Source organism: Doryrhamphus excisus, chromosome 13, assembly GCF_030265055.1.
Source record: "Doryrhamphus excisus isolate RoL2022-K1 chromosome 13, RoL_Dexc_1.0, whole genome shotgun sequence".
NCBI classification, from domain to species: Eukaryota; Metazoa; Chordata; class Actinopteri; order Syngnathiformes; family Syngnathidae; genus Doryrhamphus; species Doryrhamphus excisus.
This window is the reverse complement of record NC_080478.1, coordinates 17,792,756-17,813,468: the sequence shown is the minus strand read 5'-3', so window position 1 is coordinate 17,813,468 and position 20,713 is coordinate 17,792,756. Positions and strand designations below refer to the sequence as shown.

Genomic DNA, 20,713 nt, shown 5'->3' with positions numbered 1-20,713 from the left:
CCGAGTTCAATTCCACCCTTGGTGGAAGTTATTTGAAAGTTCTCCATGGGTTTTCTCCGGGTACTCCGGTTTGCTCCCACATTCCAAAAACATGCTAGGTTAATTAGCGACTCCAAATTGTCCATAGGTATGAATGTGAGTGTGAATGGTTGTTTGTCTATATGTGCCCTGTGATTGGCTGGCGATCAGTCCAGGGTGAAGACAGCTGGGATAGGCTCCAGAACCTAACGCGACCCTCGTGAGGATAAGCGATAGAAAATGAATGAATGAATGAATAATAGATATCAAGGCTGCAAGGCGGACTAGTGGTTAGCACGCAGGCCTCACAGCTAGGAGACCCGACTTCAATTCCACCCTCGGCAATCTCTGTGTGGAGCTTGCATGTTCTCCCCGTGCATGCGTGGGTTTTCTCCGGGTATTCCGTTTTCCTCCCACATTCCAAAAACATGCTAGGTTAATTAGCGACTCCAAATTGTCCATAGGTATGAATGTGAGTGTGAATGGTTGTTTGTCTATATGTGCCCTGTGATTGGCTGGCCACCAGTCCAGGGTGTACCTCGCCTTTTGCTCGAAGACAGCTGGGATAGGCTCCAGCACCCCCGCGACCCTCGTGAGGATACACGGTAGAAAATTAATGAATGAATGAATGAACACAAACGGTAGCCTTCAAGTTATTTCCTTTAAACTTAAATAGCCAAAAACTTACCACTTCCACACGGATAGGGAGGATAACTATTAACAGTTATTTAACCTTTAACATGAACATTAATCAAACGTAATAATTTTTTCTGGGTACATGATACCATACAGCATCCATATCAAACTTCCAATGTGTACCCCGCTTCTCGCCCGAAGACAGCTGGGATAGGCTCCAGCACCCCCTGTGACCATTGTGAGGATAAGCGGTAGAAAATGAATGAATGAATGAATGAATGAATGAATGAATAGATATCCCCTAAATATGCCTGACATGAGCTGCCGTTGTTCAACTACAAGCTGGACCTATTAATGCTGCCCTTCAGCCAAAAAGAAACTTAGATATACTTATGTATACTGAGTTTATTTTTCTTATTGGCATAGTGGGTAACCACGTCGGCACTTGACACAGAGAACTGTGGTTTGAACTGGAGTGAGATCAGGGGAACAGGCAGTATGCTCCAAAAGAGTGACATTATTCCTCTGGAAGAAGTCCTTTGTCCGGTTGGAAAACCCAGTCATGACCACACAGACGAGGGCCTTCAATCCTGAGGGATGCCCCCTGCAACATCTCCACATAGCCAGCTGGCGTTCGACGCCCCGAGGTGAAAAAGGGTGAAGAATCCCTGCTCTAGTCACTAGTTTTAAAGACCTACTGCAAAAAAACCCAAAACAAAACATACATCCGTCAATTTAATGTAAATAGATTTTAGAGTTTCAAGTGTAGCAAATGAAATAAAGGATCTGACTGTGCATTGGCTCCATAAAATAACAGCTTGGTTGGGGGCAGATGGAGTGAGAGCGGGGTAATTTGTCATATTCCTGTCTGATTACCCAGAAATACCCAAACCAGATTGTAATAATTGGACAAGGCCTGTCGTCCATAGCCTGCACAGAAAGGGCAAAGTGTTCTGGCTCTGCTTTTTACGTAGCGTGCAAGAGATCAAAGCTATTGGGGGGGGGGGGGGGGGGGGGGGGGGCATTGTTGGGTGGGAGGGAGTGCGGGTCGCACTGCGGCAGACAGCAGCGGCTCTTAATTGGCTCGGGTCTGCTTCCTTAGATCTGGTGTAGTGAAGCGGGTTGAAACACCCTGTGATGGTGTTAGGAGGCCTGCACCGCTGCTCGCACATTGCCGAGCACCAAGCGAGCCCCCTCAGCCCCCCCCCCCGCTTCTCTCCCCCTGATAGCTAAACAAAGGCCTGAAACACTGAGCAGACGAGACAGCCAACGAAATGCAACCAAACCCTATCGCTAGTCAGGGTCCGCGGAAAAAAACAATGGAAAGGCTAGCTAAGTACACATGGCTTTGAAAAAGCATACAAACACACAGTCACATTCCTCTAATGCAGGGGTCTCAAAATCACGGCCCGCAGACCAAATGCGGCCTGCAGGACGCTAGTTTGGGGCCCCCGCCTTGATATGATATATAAGTTTAATTTGTTAATTTGTTTCATTTGTTTTTTGATTTGCTTATTTATTTTTCCATCTTATTTTGTGTCGAAAAATAAAAATTAACATGAAACATTTATTTAATAATTTAATAATAAATAAAAATTAATTTGTTCATTTGTTTTTTGATTTGCTCATTTATTTTTCCATCTTATTTTGTGTCGAAAAATACAAATTAACATTAAACATTTATTTCATAATTTAATAATAAATGAAAATTAATTTGTTCATTTGTTTCATTTGTTTTTTGATTTGCTCATTTATTTTTCCATCTTATTTTGTGTCGAAAAATAAAAATTAACATGAAACATTTATTTAATAATTTAATAATAAATAAAAAATAATTTGTTCATTTGTTTTTTGATTTGCTTATTTATTTTTCCATCTTATTTTGTGTCGAAAAATAAAAATTAACATTAAAAATTTATTTCATAATTTAATAATAAATGAAAATTAATTTGTTCATTTGTTTCATTTGTTTTTTGATTTGCTCATTTATTTTTCCATGTTATTTTGTGTCGAAAAATAAAAATTAACATTAAACATTTATTTCATAATTTAATAATAAATGAAAATTAATTTGTTCATTTGTTTCATTTGTTTTTTGATTTGCTTATTTATTTTTCCATCTTATTTTGTGTCGAAAAATAAAAATTAACATGAAACATTTATTTCATAATTTAATAATAAATGAAAATTAATTTGTTCATTTGTTTTTTGATTTGCTTATTTATTTTTCCATGTTATTTTGTGTCGAAAAATAAAAATTAACATTAAACATTTATTTCATAATTTAATAATAAATAATAATAATAATTTATCAAAATTTATAATAATTTAATGTTTTATCAGAGCTTTTCCAAAGAACCAAAGCACTGAAAAAGTGGAGGGTATAGCAGAAGCATTGAAGACTATTATATTATATATACATTTATTAATATTTTTATTATATTTTTATTTTTAAAATATATTTATATATATTCTTTTTTTTTAACCTGATGCGGCCCAGCTTCACCCAGACCCTAGCTCCAGTGGCCCCCAGGTAAATTGAGTTTGAGACCCCTGCTCTAATGCATTTCACACTTAATGGTAAACAAGAACTTTATGGATGGGGGGGGGGTGATGCAGGTAACTCCATCTGGTTGTTTTTATCACATTGCCAACAGATGGATGAGAGCTGCAAGTTGAACATCTGGACACATGGTGTTTGATCCAAAATGTTTTTATATCAGCGAGTGACTCAGAGATATGCGAGTCGGTCATATGCGCCATAAGTAGAAAAGCGTGTTCGTCTCGCAGCCGTGTATTCTATCTCCATGGTCTCCAGGAAATTGGAAGCGTCATTGTTTACGTGTGTGAAGAATATGTAACCGCCCGCCTTTCTGGCTGTTGTCAGCTGGCCCATATCTCACCCCTAGCGCTACCACGGCAGAACAGACACACACATTGTTCCTTTACCATCCTGCAATCGCTCCTTTAAAGCCGCGGTCAGGTCACAGCACGGATGCCCTGATGTTGATCGGTTTATATGAACTGACTTGATCGTTGAAAAATGTGCGGCACTCATCCCTCACCAAATCCCTTTCTCTTTTCTCTCTCTTCTCTCTCTCTCTTTCTATCCTGGGTCCCTGCACCGTGTCTTTCCCTGTCCTCGGTTCTAAGTTTATTCTTGCCTGTCACCATAGTACTTGCTCATGTGAGATTCAGCTAGTCAGGAATGTGGTTCATACCTGTCAAGCATCCCGTTTTCCCGGGAAAATGCTCTTCTTTTGCCCTTTGACTCGGCAATTTTGGTAGCCAGTACAGTCGGGATTTCAAAATAAAAAGTAAAATAACACAGGGTGGGGCGGCACGGCGGTGCAGTGGTTAGCGCACAGACCTCACAGCTAGGAGACCAGGGTTCAATTCCCACCCTCGGCCATCTCTGTGTGGAGTTTGCATGTTCTCCCCGTGCATGCGTGGGTTTTCTCCGGGTACTCCGGTTTCCTCCCACATTCCAAAAACATGCTAGGTTAATTAGCGACTCCAAATTGTCCATAGGTATGAATGTGAGTGTGAATGGTTGTTTGTCTATATGTGCCCTGTGATTGGCTGGCGACCAGTCCAGGGTGTACCCCGCCTCTCGCCCAAAGACAGCTGGGATAGGCTCCAGCAGCCCCCGCGACCCTCGTGAGGAAAAGCGGTAGAAAATGAATGAATGAATGAATAACACAGGGTGTTGAAAATACAGGTGGAAAGACCACAATTTCCCACATTTTCAAAATGCAAAAATGTAAGAGTTGGCAGGTATGCCGCGATAGTCTATACATAACACTAGCCACGTATACATGGACCCAAATATTCCAATTGCACTCATTTAATTTGCTCAAACGAAAATAATTTAACCAGGGCTCGACCATAACGATGTACCGAAGGCCCGGGGAAAGTTAAAACAAAATTCGGGCCAATCAATCCAATCAGTGATATTCCCGTCGTGCTAGTGCACTTTGGCATTCCATACTGCAAAGAGTTTTTTTTTAAAGCGGTTCTTGTTGGGTGTTGGTAAAACACGGACTGGTGGTACAGTAAACCTCGGATATATCGGATTCAATTGTTCCCACTGGTTTTGTGCGATATAAGCGAAATCCGTTGTATGCGTATACCGGAAAATGTCCGTTTTACACATATATCGGATTTATATCCGGTATATGCGTAAATCGGATTTTATCCGTTATAAAAAGGCACTTTCTTGACTATGTTTCCAATGTACCTGGACGCGCAGGCAACGCTGCAAACGCTGCAAATGACGTCGTATAGCAACCTGTCACGATTCGGCGAATCGGAGCGCCACGATGCGGCCATCCGATATATGCGAGGGAAATTTAATGGAAATGCATTGGAACGGGACTGGAGATTTTGTCCGAAATAGGCGAAATCTGTTATAAAAAATCCGATATATGCAATGAATTTTTATTGGAAATGCATTAGAGAAAAATCGGTTCTTTTTTATCTGTCCGTTGTGAGCGAATTTCCGATATATCCGAGTCCGATATATCCGAGGTTTACTGTAGTAGTAAGCCCTTTATTCTTGTCATTTATACAGGAGTACAAGCGAAATTGTGCAATCATCCGTCCATACATATACAACATACTATGCAGTGAGATAAGGGATGACAGGACGGGATGATTGGGGCGATGAAGGGGGGGGAAGAAGGGGGGGGACAACACTAGGAGAGGGGAGGGGAAAAAAAACAACTCCAAACTAGACTCTTAAATGAAGAAGTACATTGTGGGACTGTTAAAACCTCTCAAGTCCCCCAAGCTGGGATAGGCTCTGGCTCACCGATGACGCTAATTATTACAAACGATGTACAAAACAGATGGATGCACCATGTTAAACCGTGTCAGTAATACAGTACATCAATAGCGTAAGGTTACTACTGTAGTACATGGTGATATTTTTTTTTTAACATATGTTTCCACTTTTAGTATTAACTTCCTTTTATCACTGTCATCCTTACCGTGGTGAAGATACGGTAAATGATACGGAATGTTATTCAGGACCCCTCCAGCTCCAGACTTTTATAAATGAGCTGAATGCACGAGAAGGTTTGGCCGGTGCTCCAAGTGTTTGGAATGTGCAACAAATTATTTCCTCCCTCAATCTTTTTTGCTTTAAAAAAAAAAAAAAAAAAAAACTCCTTTGAACTCCCTCTCTGAAAAACAAGGCACGAAGAGGTGCTGAAATCAAGGATGTGGTCTGCATCACGTAATAAGTATTTACGCTTGTGTACATAACCGCTATCCTCGCTTCAATGGGGGTTCTCTTCTCCGCCTCCTTCCCCTTTCAAGGACAGGTTCGCTTAACCTTGGACTTGAAAGCGCTGAAACCACAGAGTCTCTCTGTGCAAATGAGGGGAATAACTTTCTTTATCTGCATATGATTGAAAGACAAGATGATCAAGGAGGTAACATTTAATCGCAGCATTCTGCTGAAAAAAAAAAAAAAGAACCGGAACTGGTCTTTCCTTCTTGGTGTCATGAGGTGTCATGTCTCCTGAGTACCGTGGCGCTGTGATGAACGACAACGTCGCCGCTTCACGTCACCTTAAATTCTCGGAATGGGAAAAAAAAAAGATGCACGTGATACATATGGGCTTTCCCGTATTGCTGCGCTGGTATAGTGTGAATAGAAACCTTTCATAGTGCAGGAAGAGGAGGAGGAGGAGGAGGAGGAGTACGCCTGGCGACTTACAGAATTAGCTCTGTTTGTCTTTGCTCGGGTAATTTATTTTAAGAGAAAGGGGCACATTCAAAAAGTTACATTCTTGTGACAAACTATATATAGTTTTTTTTTTTCTTTTTTCTTGAAACCATGTGAGCGAGACATTTCAAGAGTAGTCATGTGGGAAATATGTTGGGAAATGCAAATAAAAAAAAAAAAAGATTAGAGACTCTTAGTTATGAACACCTGCGGATTTGTAATGATCCGCAGATGCTCACAAACACACACACACACACACACACACAAAATTGTTATTCTCGTCACTACAAACATGTCAATAAAAGGTCGGGCTTGGCTTCTGACAACCACTTGAAGAACCAACACCTGAATAAAACACTCAGTATCACTTTGCTTGCCCGAATGCAGGACGTGGTTACTCAAGCAACATCTGTAAACATCGTCTCGTTAAAAGGGATTTGCTCCTTAATCTGCAGCCAACTGCAAGAATTTCTTACGCATCAAAGGGATTTTTTTTTTTGTACAGTGCCAAAGCCTGCTGATTTGTTACAAAGATAAATACTGTTATGCGTGAGTGTATCCTTAAATACTGCAGAATTAAAAGCTTCATAAGTCATATAATTTAACCAAGGATTTATGGAAAGAAATGCCTTTAAAACTGCAAAAATTGTATCCTATTTGAAGGCGTTGGAAAAAAGTAATGCAATAATTACTTTCCCTGGTACCTAATTACATTATTCATTCATTTGCTACCGCTATAGACAAACAACCATTCACACTCACATTCATACCTATGGACAATTTGGAGTCGCTAATTAACCTAGCATGTTTTTGGAATGTGGGAGGAAAATTGAGTACCCGGAGAAAACCCGCGCATGCATGGGGAGAACATGCAAACTCCAAACAGAGATGGCCGAGTGTGGAATTGAACTCGGGTCTCCTAGCTGTGAGGCCTGCGCACTAACCACTCATCCGCCGTACAGCCTGTTTCATCACTTATTATTCATTCATTTTCTATCGCTTATTCTCACTAAGGTTTTGGGTATGATGGAGCCTATCCCAGCTGTCTTCACCCTGGACTGATCGCCAGCCAATCACAGGGCACATATAGACAAACAACCATTCACACTCACATTCATACCTATGGACAATTTGGAGTCGCTAATTAACCTAGCATGTTTTTGGAATGTGGGAGGAAACCGGAGTACCCGGAGAAAACCCACGGAGAACTTTCAAAGAACTTGGTGGAATTGAACTCGGGTCTCCTAGCTGTGAGGCCTGTGTGCTAACCACTAGTCCGCCTTGCAGCCTTGATATCTATTATTCATTCGTTCATTTTCTACCGCTTTTCCTCACGAGGGTCGTGGGGGTGCTGGAGCCTATCCCAGCTGTCTTTGACTGAGAAGCGGGGTACACCCTGGACTGGTGGCCAGCCAATCACAGGGCACATATAGACAAACAACCATTCACACTCACATTCATACCTATGGACAATTTGGAGTCGCTAATTAACCTAGCATGTTTTTGGAATGTGGGAGGAAATATCTGTTTTTATTTCTTGTTTATTTTTTCTAGTTACATTATGCATTTTTGCTCTATTTTTCTACTGGGTTTTTGTCTTATTTTTCTGTGGGCCACACTTTTGCCATGAAGGTGTTGGTGTTTCTAGGCGAGGGAGGAATATGTCCAAGTTCTGTCTTGTTGTCTCTGTCACTGATCAGTGGTTGGGTTGCATTGTGTAGGTTCAAGCTTTCAGACTGGCATAAATAATAATACTCACCCGTACTCACTTAATATAGTGACCAGAAATTGTCAACACGGGTCTTCTTCTTTGTATGAGATGTGTCGTATAACGAACATGTAACGAACTGATTGATGATTCACTGAGAACTTGTCACCGCATCCACGCCCAGATTGTCATGGCGATTCGAAAAAATTCTAAATTAAATTTCAAAATATCAAAAATTCACATGTCGACAGATCTGCCAAATATTATTTTTCTGAAAGTGTACGCTACTGTGTGTATTCCCAGGACCTCCGCGGGTGTCTGAGAAAGTTGCCCACCGCCAAACGGCTCGCCTCGGCGGCGCCATCAAACTGCCTTGCCCGGTGGATGGGGACCCTCCGCCGCTCATCATGTGGACCAAAGACGGCCGCAACATCCACAGTGGCTGGATCCGTTTCCGCATCTTGCGCATGGGGCTCAAGATCAAGGAGGTGGAGGCGGATGACACGGGCACCTACATCTGTAAAGCCACTAACGGATTTGGTAGCGTCAACATCAACTACACCCTCATCGTTATTGGCAAGTACAGTTTATTATGATCTTTTTGGTTCGGGCATTCTTGTTATGTTTATGATACATTGTTTTATATAAGATAAAGTACATTATGCCAGTGTTTTTAAACCGTTTTTGAGCCAAGGCACGTTTTTTTACATTGTAAAAATCTTGTGGCACACCACTAACCAAAAATGTTCCAAAATGTCACCACGACCTCACACGTGCATCAATAAGTCTATCGGAGGAACAAGGTAGGTGTTGCCACACGGACCAATATTACATTGCTATGCTAGTCTTTACACCACAGACACTCCACAGTAGCCACGTTTTTACATCACCACTTTTTCTCTTTCCGAATGACCTTTCGGGAAACAATGGTATCCATAGAAAGGAATATTCCAATCTCTTGTCTACATGTGCCATGAAAATCAAACAATAGTCAATAGGGCATGCCCAGTAAAACGTAAACATCAACATCACGTGATACCGACTTCCCCGAGTTTTTCTTTCACTTGTTGGAATAACTCCGTATTGCCAGTTTTTCGTCTGTCCAGTCTTGAAATTTAGTTTGAATCAAAAGCAAACTTTGCTTAGTCCAGTGCCGATTGCTGGCCTCCATTTTTAAAAGTGAAGAACGTCTGGATCTGCGTGTTACGTCATATCTGAGCATGCGCTGAAAGAACGCACCCGGGATCAATTTAAACAGGAAAAGATCAAATTCAATCTTGCTAATATTTTATAATTAAACTCATGACATGTTTTATATAGATATATATATATTCATTCATTCATTCATTTTCTACCGCTTTTTCCTCATGAGGGTCGCGGGGGTGCTGGAGCCTATCCCAGCTGTCTTTGGGTGAGAGGCGGGGTACACCCTGGACTGGTTGCCAGCCAATCACAGGGCACATATAGACAAACAACCATTCACACTCACATTCATACCTATGGACAATTTGGAGTCGCTAATTAACCTAGCATGTTTTTGGAATGTGGGAGGAAACCGGAGTACCCGGAGAAAACATGCAAACTCCACACAGAAATGGCAGAGGGTGGAATTGAACCCTGGTCTCCTTAGCTGTGAGGTCTGTGCGCTAACTACTCCTCCGCCATGCCGCTGACGGTTTCTCAAGGTACACTAGTGTGCCGTGGGCACAGTGGTTGAAAATCGCTTCATTATGCATCAGTTATGCTGAGGTCTTGCCATGTCTCTCAGAGGTCAAGGTAGAGAACAAGTGGATTTACTGGGACTTAGTAGTGGATCCTCGGATAGTTGAGTGTGTTACAGCCGCTACCTCTCTTTGCCCAAAGTCAACATCAACACGGGATATTGTTTTATACTACTTCATCCTCAGTGAATCAGATGGATCCGGTACTCTTCCTCCGCTCCTCAGCAGCAGCAGGAGGTCCACAACAAGCAACACATTCATTGTCTCCTGTCTCACATCTCATAGCCTTTGTGTGGATGCAGTATTTATGCATGTATTTCCTGATGAATGAGCGGAGCATGAAGGCCGTGTTTAGTCTAATTCAGGGGTCTCAAACTCAATTTACCTGGGGGCCACTGGAGCTAGGGTCTGGGCAAGGCTGGGTTTTCCAAAAAAAAAAACAACGCATTTATTAAAAACAGAAAAATATACAAACTTTTTTTTAGTGCTTTGGTTCCGATTTTCTACAATAAAAGCTCTGATAAAACATTCTACTGTTCTCAAATATCTTAATTTTTATTTTTCTACACAAAATAAGATGAAAAATAAATAAACAAATCAAGAATAAAGAAAATCAATCAGTAATAAATAAATATAATAATAATAATAAAATGGCAAATAATAAAAACTTAAGAAACTACATATAGTTGGTGGGTAGACAAATTATTTTTTTCAGATTCAAATAAATAAAAAATAGTAATTCTGTTCAAAAAAGCAATTTAAAAAATATAGTTTTACATGCAGCCAAGTGGTTAGCGTGCAGGTCTTACAGCTAGAAGACCTGAGTTCAATTCCACCCTCGGCGTGGAAGTGTGGAGTTTGCATGTTCTCCTGGTACTCCGGTAGTAATATCTTACTTTTTATTTTTCTACACAAAATAAGATGCAAAAATAAATAAACAAATCAAGAATAAAGAAAATCAATCAGTAATAAATAAATATAATAATAATAATAATAAAACAGCAAATAATAAAAACTTAAGAAACCACATATAGTTGGTGGGTAGACAAATTATTTTTTTCAGATTAAAATGAACAAAGCATTATTAGAGCCCTGTAGACATGACAAAACACGACTATAGTCACATTTATACTCTTTTTATTTACAACATATTGCGCAACTGCAGGGTCTTGAGACACATGCTAACTCGCAAACTAGAGAGCTAGCGACCTAAACGGTAGCCTTCAAGTTATTTCCTTTCAACTTAAATAGCCAAAAACTTACCACTTCCACACGGATAGGGAGGATAACTATTAACAGTTATTTAACCTTTAACATGAACATTAATCAAACGTAATAATTTTTTCTGGGTACATGATACCATACAGCATCCATATCAAACTTGCGCGGGGCGCACTAACATTAAACTTTCATATCAAGGCGGGGGCCTCAAACTAGTGTCCTGCGGGCTACATTTGGCGTGTTTGAGACCCCTGGTCTAATTACTCTAAGATGCCTAATTAGGGACCAGAGAATGTGCACTGTTACTCTAAGCAGGAGGAGTCGGGGATGGCCTCAGATGAAAAAACCATAATCACGCAGATGTGGAAGCACGTCAGAAAAAAAGGTGCATGCTGTAATAAAAAGGCTTGTCAGGAATAGTCTGGAACCACATCAACACACGTATTTCCTGTGTGCCATATTGCAAGATTGCCAGTGAGTTCAAAGAAAGGGTGTCTGCTGATTGTGCTAAAATGAAAGGTTGGGCACAGCCAGCGTTTAATGTCAAGGTTTATAGTGCAGTAGTACCAAAGTAGGGAAAAACTGAACGAACGTGAAAGGGATGTGATGTACAGTAAACCTCGGATATATCGGATTCAATTGTTCCCACTGGTTTTGTCCGATATAAGCGAAATCCGTTATATGCGTATACCGGAAAATGTCCGTTTTACGCATATATCGGATTTATATCCGGTATATGCGTAAATCGGATTTTATCCGTTATAAAAAGGCACTTCCTTGACTATGTTTCCAATGTACCTGGACGCGCAGGCAACGCTGCAAACGCTGCAAATGACGTCGTATAGCGGCCTGTCAAGATTCGGCGAATCGGAGCGCCACGATGCGGCCATCCGATATATGCGAGGGAAATTTAATGGAAATGCATTGGAACGGGACTGGAGATTTTGTCCGAAATAGGCAAAATCCGTTATAAAAAATCCGATATATGCAATGAATTTTTATTGGAAATGCATTACAGAAAAATCGGTTCTTTTTATCTGTCCGTTGTGAGCGAATTTCCGATATATCCGAGTCCGATATATCCGAGGTTTACTGTATAAACATGGAGGGTGGGGGCAAGCGGACAGACTGTCCTCCACCAAAGCTATCTAAAGAATCTGGTCAGTCGGTGCAACATGGCGCCTCCTCAATCCCTCCAGCTGCCTGTTTTGCGCCTGTTTAGGGTGGTCTCCTGACAACTGGGGCCATCGCTTCCAGGCCCCCCCCCCCTCCAGGATAGAACCATGCCTGCGGTAACCTCCCCTTCTGAATCCCCAGCTGCTACAACAGACCGCATATTAACACGGGACGACTGTGTTTATGTGTGGATTTTATTAGCAATAAATGACAGAATAATTCAACGATGGTATAGTTTCTGTGTTTGACTCCCCTCTGGGGATGCCGTCAGTCCAAACGTCGTGAGTCAGTGATCACCTGCGCTAGCTGAGCGCGATGAACTTTCCCCTCGCATTATGTCGCCGTCAACATCTGGACCTCATTGTGGGCCCCAAATCATCCGGGCCATTTTCCTGCGATTCAGCTGGCACTGGAGAGGCCAGGGACCTGTTTCCTGTGGCTGGATTTGTGAATGAAGTGGGAGCGGATGGCGTCAGCCCCCCCCCCCCAAACACTGTAACAGACCGTGCATGGTTTCAGGGCGGATTGCATTATAAGCTTTTAGTTCTTGAATCCTGACTCCTGTAATTTAAAGGTCCCATAGTGTTGGCTTAAATGTAAGCTTTGCTTGGAACACGCCGTAGCTTTAACGCTAACGAGCCGAGAAGCGCTATTGTAAACTTTAACTACGTTTTACCTATACATAGTTACGTTACACTTATCCAACATAATAGATGTCATATATCACATCTAACAACGTAACAGGAGGACACAAGCGTTAGCGACTTTAGCATAGCTACTAGTCTGGGATGCACAGTGCATTTTAACAGCAACATCATGCTTTATTTTAGTTATTTATTATAGTTTACTTTGCACCTAACTATTCATTAGCAGAGCTGTAGTCTTCAGATGTGTAGCGAAGCCTGTTTTTTTGGGTGGGGTTACATTGTTGTATCCCTAGGAAGGAGGTTTTTCATCATAACAACCCGGACTACTTCATGTACAGTATATATTTGGTGAATAACAGGCTCTATGGACACATATTACTATATTACTGTAGTATATTATACTATATAATATTCTTACTAGGTGGCACGGCGGTCGAGTGGTTAGCGCGCAGACCTCACAGCTAGGAGACCAGGGTTCCGGTTTCCTCCCACATTCTAAAAACATGCTAGGTTAATTAGCGACTCCAAATTGTCCGTAGGTATGAATGTGAGTGTGAATGGTTGTTTGTCTATATGTGCCCTGTGATTGGCTGGCCACCAGTCCAGGGTATACCCCGCCTCTCGCCCGAAGACAGCTGGGATAGGCTCCAGCAACCCCCGCGACCCTTGTGAGGACAAAGCAGTAGAAAATGAATGAATGTTCTTACTAGGTGGCACGGCGGGCGAGTGGTTAGCGCGCAGACCTCACAGCTAGGAGACCCAGGGTTCGACTCCACCCTCGGCCATCTCTGTGTGGAGTTTGCATGTTCTCCCCGTGCATGCGTGGGTTTTCTCCGGGTACTCCGGTTTCCTCCCACATTCCAAAAACATGCTAGGTTAATTAGCGACTCCAAATTGTCCATAGGTATGAATGTGAGTGTGAATGGTTGTTTGTCTATATGTGATTGGCTGGCGACCAGTCCAGGGTGTACCCCGCCTCTCGCCCGAAGACAGCTGGGATAGGCTCCAGCACCCCCACGACCCTCGTGAGGAAAAGCGGAAGAAAATGAATGAATGAATGAATGAATATTCTTACTATGCTATTATATTGTATTATTTGTTATAACATAATAACAAAGGGACATTTGCACATTAGTGCACCATTAAAACTTCTTACTTAGGTATTTTCATGCACTCAAAGTTCAAACTAATTAATTTCACCCCTTAAATTAATTTGCAGCCTCTATTGACTTTGCAATACAATCTTGTGCTATTAATTCAGAAGGCCCCAGTTACCAATGGTGCTAAAATAACAAGGATTAGACAACCATGTGATGCCCAACGCCACCTTTGTCTCCCTCCAAGTCTGCCAGCATTGTGTAAAAACAAAGGCTGAGACATAACCTGCGCATAAAGGGCACCATTGTTTCCAAAAAAAAAAAAAATTGCCAAAACGTCAAGAGGAAATCGAGTTCTGTGAGGGGGAAACGGTAAAAAAAAAAAAACCCGGCAATGAGGGACCATGTTCTGTTTGGATTGGGAGGTTCAGGAAAACCTGGAGGAATGTGAAACGCCAAAGCGAGGCAGTAACAGAGGGAGACTTCTTCCAGTGTAGAATGTTATTTAAACGGAAAGGTTATTATAGTTGGCCAGTTAGGGTCCTCCAAATAGCCGTGACATCATGGCTGGGCCTGCTGTTGCTGCTGCTGCTGCAGGGGACAAACAAAGGAGGGTTTGTACCCACAATCCTCCACTCTACAGCTTTGAGGATTTCAGGGGCGGGGGGGGGGGGGGGGGGTTAGAAGTCACATCTGGTCTCTTTACCTGGCGGGGTACTGGAGAGTATCACCAAACTGTATCTGAACAACTTCAGAATGAGGCAGCGAGAACAGACTGTACTTTTTGCGTACCTAAACTAAAGTATCGGGACACCTGGGCATCATTCATTCATTCATTCATTTTCTACCGCTTTTCCTCACGAGGGTCGCGGGGGGTGCTGGAGCCTATCCCAGCTGTCTTCGGGCGAGAGGCGGGGTACACCCTGGACTGGTGGCCAGCCAATCACAGGGCACATATAGACAAACAACCATTCACACTCACATTCATACCTATGGACAATTTGGAGTCGCTAATTAACCTAGCATGTTTTTGGAATGTTGGGAAACCCACACAGGGGAGAACATACAAACTCCACACAGAGATGACGGAGGGTGGAATTGAACCCTGGTCTCCTAGCTGTGTGTCGTGCACGCTAACCACTCGATTTCTGTTCAGCCCAATTGCAAAATTGGTGTGGATAAATCAGGGGTCTCAAACTCAATAACTTGTTTTGGCCATTTGTGAATAATGGCTCTCACTGTGGTTTGCTGTAGTCCCAAAGCTTTAGTGGCTTTATAACCTTTTTCAGACTGACAGATCTCAATTAATCTTTTAATTAACCATTCACACTCACATTCATACCTATGGACAATTTGGAGTCGCTAATTAACCTAGCATGTTTTTGGAATGTGGGAGGAAACCGGAGTACCCGGAGAAAATCCACGCATGCACGGGGAGAACATGCAAACTCCACACAGAGATGGCCGAGGGTGGAATTGAACCCTGGTCTCTTAGCTGTGAGGTGCCCCCTGGGCATCATACCAAGAAGAAATCAAAATGGAAGAAAATATAGTATAAGTTAGCCCCCTTGAGCAGCTGCAAAAGCTTCCATTCTATTCTTCTGGGGGGGACTTTGACGAGATTTTGGAGGGTGTCTGGGGGATTTTTTTTTGTCCATTCATTGAGAAGGACATTTGTAAGGTCAGAGGTCGCTGAGGGTGGACAATGTTGGACAATGTTGAGGTCATCCATGCATGCATGTTGGACCTTGCTTGCTTTGTGCTCTACAGAATAGAAGCAGGTTTTCCTTAATTGTTCCCACAATCCTGAAAACATGGAATTGTTACAAATGTCTTGTTGATTGTGGTTTCGAATGTCGCTCTCTCAATTTATTCCGTCAGTTATTCCACTCATTCATTCATTATTGAATGCTGTTTTGTTTTGTCTATGGTCTATTATTCTTTATGAAAGTGGTACCTTTTGGCTGATTATTTTGTTCTTCTTCCTCACTCAGTTTAAGACCAGGTTTGGAACTCAGTTTCTTACATTTAGAATAGAATAAATAGTTGGAGTCGGCTGCACGGTGAGTTAGTGGTTAGCGTGCATGCCTCAAAGCTAGGAGACCCGAGTTCAATTCCAACCTCAGCCATCTCTGTGTGGAGTTTGCATGCGTGGGTACTCCGGCTTCCTCCCACATTCCAAAAACATGCTAGGTTAATTAGCGACTCCAAATTGTCCATAGGTATGAATGTGAGTGTGAATGGTTGTTTGTCTATATGTGCCCTGTGATTGGCTGGCCACCAGTCCAGGGTGTACCCCACCTCTCTCCAGAACCCCTCGTGAGGATAAGTGGTAAAAAAATGAACGAATTAATGAAAAATGATGCACGGTGATTGAGTGGTTAGCGCGCAGGCCTCACAGCTTGGAAACCCGAGTTCAATTCCACCCTTCGCTATCTCTGTGTGGAGTTTCCATGTTCTCCCCGTGCATGCGTGGGTTTTCTCCGGGTACTCCGGTTTCCTCCCACATTCCAAAAACATGCTAGGTTAATTAGCGACTCCAAATTGTCCATAGGTATGAATGTGAGTGTGAATGGTTGTTTGTCTATATGTGCCCTGTGATTGGCTAGCGACCAGTCCAGGGTGTACCCCGCCTCTCGCCCGAAAACAGCTAGGATAGGCTCCAGCACCCTAAGCGGTAGAAAATGAATGAATAGTTGGATGCTAACCATTTAGCTCAGCGAGATTCCCTTCAATGTGTAACCGACATGCCTTTTCCTGGTTGCTGTGCAGCGTATTTCAATGGAAGAGATGCATGCCGAGTTCTTATAAAATGCGTCTTGTAGTCATTTTTGGGGGGCTTAAAACGGCATCAAACATGCTCTCTTCTATTGTGGAGTTACATCATCACCTATTTGTGCCTCTAGTGCCAAAAAAAACGTATAGATAAGTCTTTGGCAGTGATGGGTTTAGTTGAAAAAGATGTATGAATACATCTTTGTGTTAATATTGAATGTGCAAATTCACTTATGGTGGTCGGGTCTGGAACCGATGAACTACAATAAACAAAGTACGACAGTATTACAGATCTGGCTTCTGGTATACAGCGTATCAATTGCATACTTAAAAAGACGTATAAAACGGATACTAGCGCTGTACCTCTCCTTTTAATTCATCACTGCCTAATTTGAAAAGTCAGTACGCATCACAAAAGGGTCGATTAGGTTTCAGTCATTATACGTCTTTAAGCCCCCACTTAACGGCTCGGCGTGATGTCAGCCGGTGACATAAACTCCACAGCTGTCTCCTGGAATTGCGCTCATGAAAAAGCGGCTCATGTTACTCCCAAAATGCTCCACAGTCCAACCCGATCGTGCCCCCCCCCCCCCCTCCGCTATCTTTAAATGATAGATGCTATCTATAAATGCTGAATTTACTGATATGGCGCCAAGAACACGGCGCTAGGTTCATTTGGTGTCAAATTCACGGTCAGTGCGTCATTTTAACGGTAAATGCCCTGCCTTCTCTACTTTCACGGTACACTGCTTTGCAGTGTTGCCTCATTAACAGGAAGACGGTGGGGGCGGCCATGTGAGGTGCCATCTGGCTCCTGAAGAAGAGGTCAATGTGTTGTTCAAGGTCACCGCAGGAACCAGAGGGCCCTGTTGTCTGTGAGACGTTCGAATAACCGTACTAACGTACATTATTGCAGTGATTTTCAACCACTTGTGCCGCGGCACACTAGTGTACCTTGAGAAACCGTCATCCAATATCACTTTTTATAATTAACATTTATTAATCATCATTTGCATATATGATGTCAATAGCCATTATGTCAATAGTATACATGGACCCAAATATTCCAATTGCATTTGGTTTATTTGCTCAAATGGAAAGAATTGAACAGGGATGGAATATTCCTTTAACCAATCCGATTGAGGTATCTTGTACCCGCTCAAACGGAAAGTTGTCAGGGTGCGTTCTTCTTCGTGGTGTTTTTCTTCTTCTGTTGTTTATTGGCGGTTGGCAAGCAGCTTTCGTATGCATTAGCGCCATCTGTAGAACAGAATCTAAACCCTTCTATACTTTATTCATAAGTGCAGTTTTATTAAAAAAAATATATATATATATCTATATAAAACATGTCCTGAGTTTAATTATAAAATATTAGCAAGATTGAATTTGATCTTCATTCATTCATTCATTTTCTACCGCTTTTTCCTCACAAGGGTCGCAGGGGGTGCTGGAGCCTATCCCAGCTGTCTTCGGGCGAGAGGCGGGGTACACCCTGGACTGGTCGCCAGCCAATCACAGGGCACATATAGACAAACAACCATTCACACTCACATTCATACCTATGGACAATTTGGAGTCGCTAATTAACCTAGCATGTTTTTAGAATGTGGGAGGAAACCGGAGTACCCGGAGAAAACCCACGCATGCACGGGGAGAACATGCAAACTCCACACAGAGATGGCCGAGGGTGGAATTGAACCCTGGTCTCCTAGCTGTGAGGTCTGTGCGCTAACCACTAGACCGCCGTGCCGCCCTGAATTTGATCTTTTCCTGTTTAAATTGATCCCGGGTGCGTTCTTTCAGCGCATGCTCAGATATGACGTAACACGCAGATCCAGACGTTCTTCACTTTTAAAAATGGAGGCCAGCAATCGGCACTGGACTAAGCAAAGTTGCTTTTTGATTCAAACTAAATTTCAAGACTGGACAGACGAAAAACTGGCAATACGGAGTTATTCCAACAAGTGAAAGAATAACTCGGGGGAAGCCGGTATCACGTGATGTTGATGTTTACGTTTTACTGGGCATGCCCTATTGACTATTCTGGTTGATTTTCACACGGCGCATGTAGACAAGAGATTGGAATATTCCTTTCTATGGATACCATTGTTTCCCGAAAGGTCATTCGGAAAGAGAAAAAGTGGTGATGTAAAAACGTGGCTACTGTGGAGTGTCTGTGGTGTAAAGACTAGCATAGCAATGTAATATTGGTGTAGGTGTGGCAACACCTACCTTGTTCCTCCGATAGACTTATTGATGCACGTGTGAGGTCGTGGTGACATTTTGGAACATTTTTGGTTAGTGGTGTGCCACAAGATTTTTCCAATGTAAAAAAACGTGCCGTAGGTCAAAAAAGGTTTAATAACACTGCATTATTGTGTCACCAGATGACTCCGGTTCCGATAGGACAAGACCTGCCATGTCTGATGGAAGACAGTCAGAGCATGGTTCTGATGGCTTGGTGGAGAAGCTCGGTAAGTCTATCACCATGCAATGTCAAGCGTCAGGAATCACGGTCGTTATAAATATCTCTTTTTCCACAATCAACAGTACGCCCACGCTTCACGCAGCCCGCCAAAATGAGGAAGAGAGTGATAGCCCGACCCGTGGGTAGCTCAGTACGGCTCAAATGCACAGCCAGCGGGACCCCTCGGCCGGACATCGTGTGGCTGAAGGACGACCAGCCGCTAACCGGGCAGGAGGTCGGTGAAGGCCGCCAGAACAAGTGGACCCTTACCTTGAAGAATCTGATGCCCGAGCACAGCGGCAGATACACCTGCAGGGTGTCCAATCAGGCTGGAGAGATCAATGCCACGTACAAAGTGGAGGTCATACGTGAGTAACACTTGTGTCAACTAAAATAGCACAACTCTCCTTTAAAAGGTTTCCCTGGCAAGTAGCAACATGAAAAAAAACACAACAAAAACAGCCATTCATGTGCTAGCGCTAGTGCTAATGTTCCGCTAATTCATTCACCCACTCACATGATGCTTTAATGAATATATTGTCAGCTCATTCACACTTAAACTGAATACGAAATGAAGATTTTAAATGAAAAAAAACAAAAACATGCTAGGTTAATTAGCGACTCCAAATTGTCCATAGGTATGAATGTGAGTGTGAATGGTTGTTTGTCTATATGTGCCCTGTGATTGGCTGGCCACCAGTCCAGGGTGTACCCCGCTTCTCGCCCAGAAGACAGCTGGGATAGGCTCCAGCACCCCTCGTGAGGATAAGTGGTAAAAAATGAATGAATTAATGAAAAATGATGCACGGCGGTTGAGTGGTTAGCACGCAGGCCTCACAGCTTGGATACACCAGTTCAATTCCACCCTCCGCTAGCTCTGTGTGGAGTTTCCATGTTCTCCCCGTGCATGCGTGGGTTTTCTTCGGGTACTCCCGTTTCCTCCCAAATTCCAAAAACATGCTAGGTTAATTAGCGACTCCAAATTGTCCATAGGTATGAATGTGAGTGTGAATGGTTGTTTGCCCCTGCAGCCCCTCCCCCCGCAACCCTCGTGAAAAAAAGCGGTAGAAAATGAATGAATGAATGAATAATAGCTATCAAGGCTGCAAGGTGAACTAGTGGTTAGCATGCAGGCCTCACAACTAGGAGACCCGAGTTAAATTCCACACTCGACCATCTGTGTGTGGAGTTTGCATGTTCTCCCCGTGCATGCGTGGGTTTTCTCCGGGTACTCCCGTTTCATCCCACATTCCAAAAACATGCTAGGTTAATTAGCCACTCCAAATTGTCCATAGGTATGAATGTGAGTGTGAATGGTTGTTTGTCTATATGTGCCCTGTGATTGGCTGGCCACCAGTTTAGGGTATACCCCGCCTCTCACCCGAAACACAGCTGGGATAGGCTCCAGCACCCCCTGCGACCCTTGTGAGGATAAGCATCAGAAAATGAATGAATGAATGAATGAATATTAGCTTGTGCATACAGCAAACACAATAGTGACTCACTTGGGTAC

At 42.8% G+C, this 20,713-nt stretch overlaps 1 protein-coding gene across 1 annotated transcript in view; it reads left to right on the top strand.

Annotated features, from left to right (window-relative positions):
- The window catches only part of LOC131140555 (fibroblast growth factor receptor-like 1), a 46,755-nt gene that overhangs the window by 20,824 nt on the left and 5,218 nt on the right, over positions 1-20,713 (top strand). Inside the window, exons 3-5 of the mRNA XM_058091092.1 lie at positions 8,400-8,672; positions 19,121-19,207; positions 19,284-19,568. Coding sequence (XP_057947075.1) covers positions 8,400-8,672; positions 19,121-19,207; positions 19,284-19,568 — 645 coding nt within the window. The remainder of the gene's footprint in view (positions 1-8,399; positions 8,673-19,120; positions 19,208-19,283; positions 19,569-20,713) is intronic.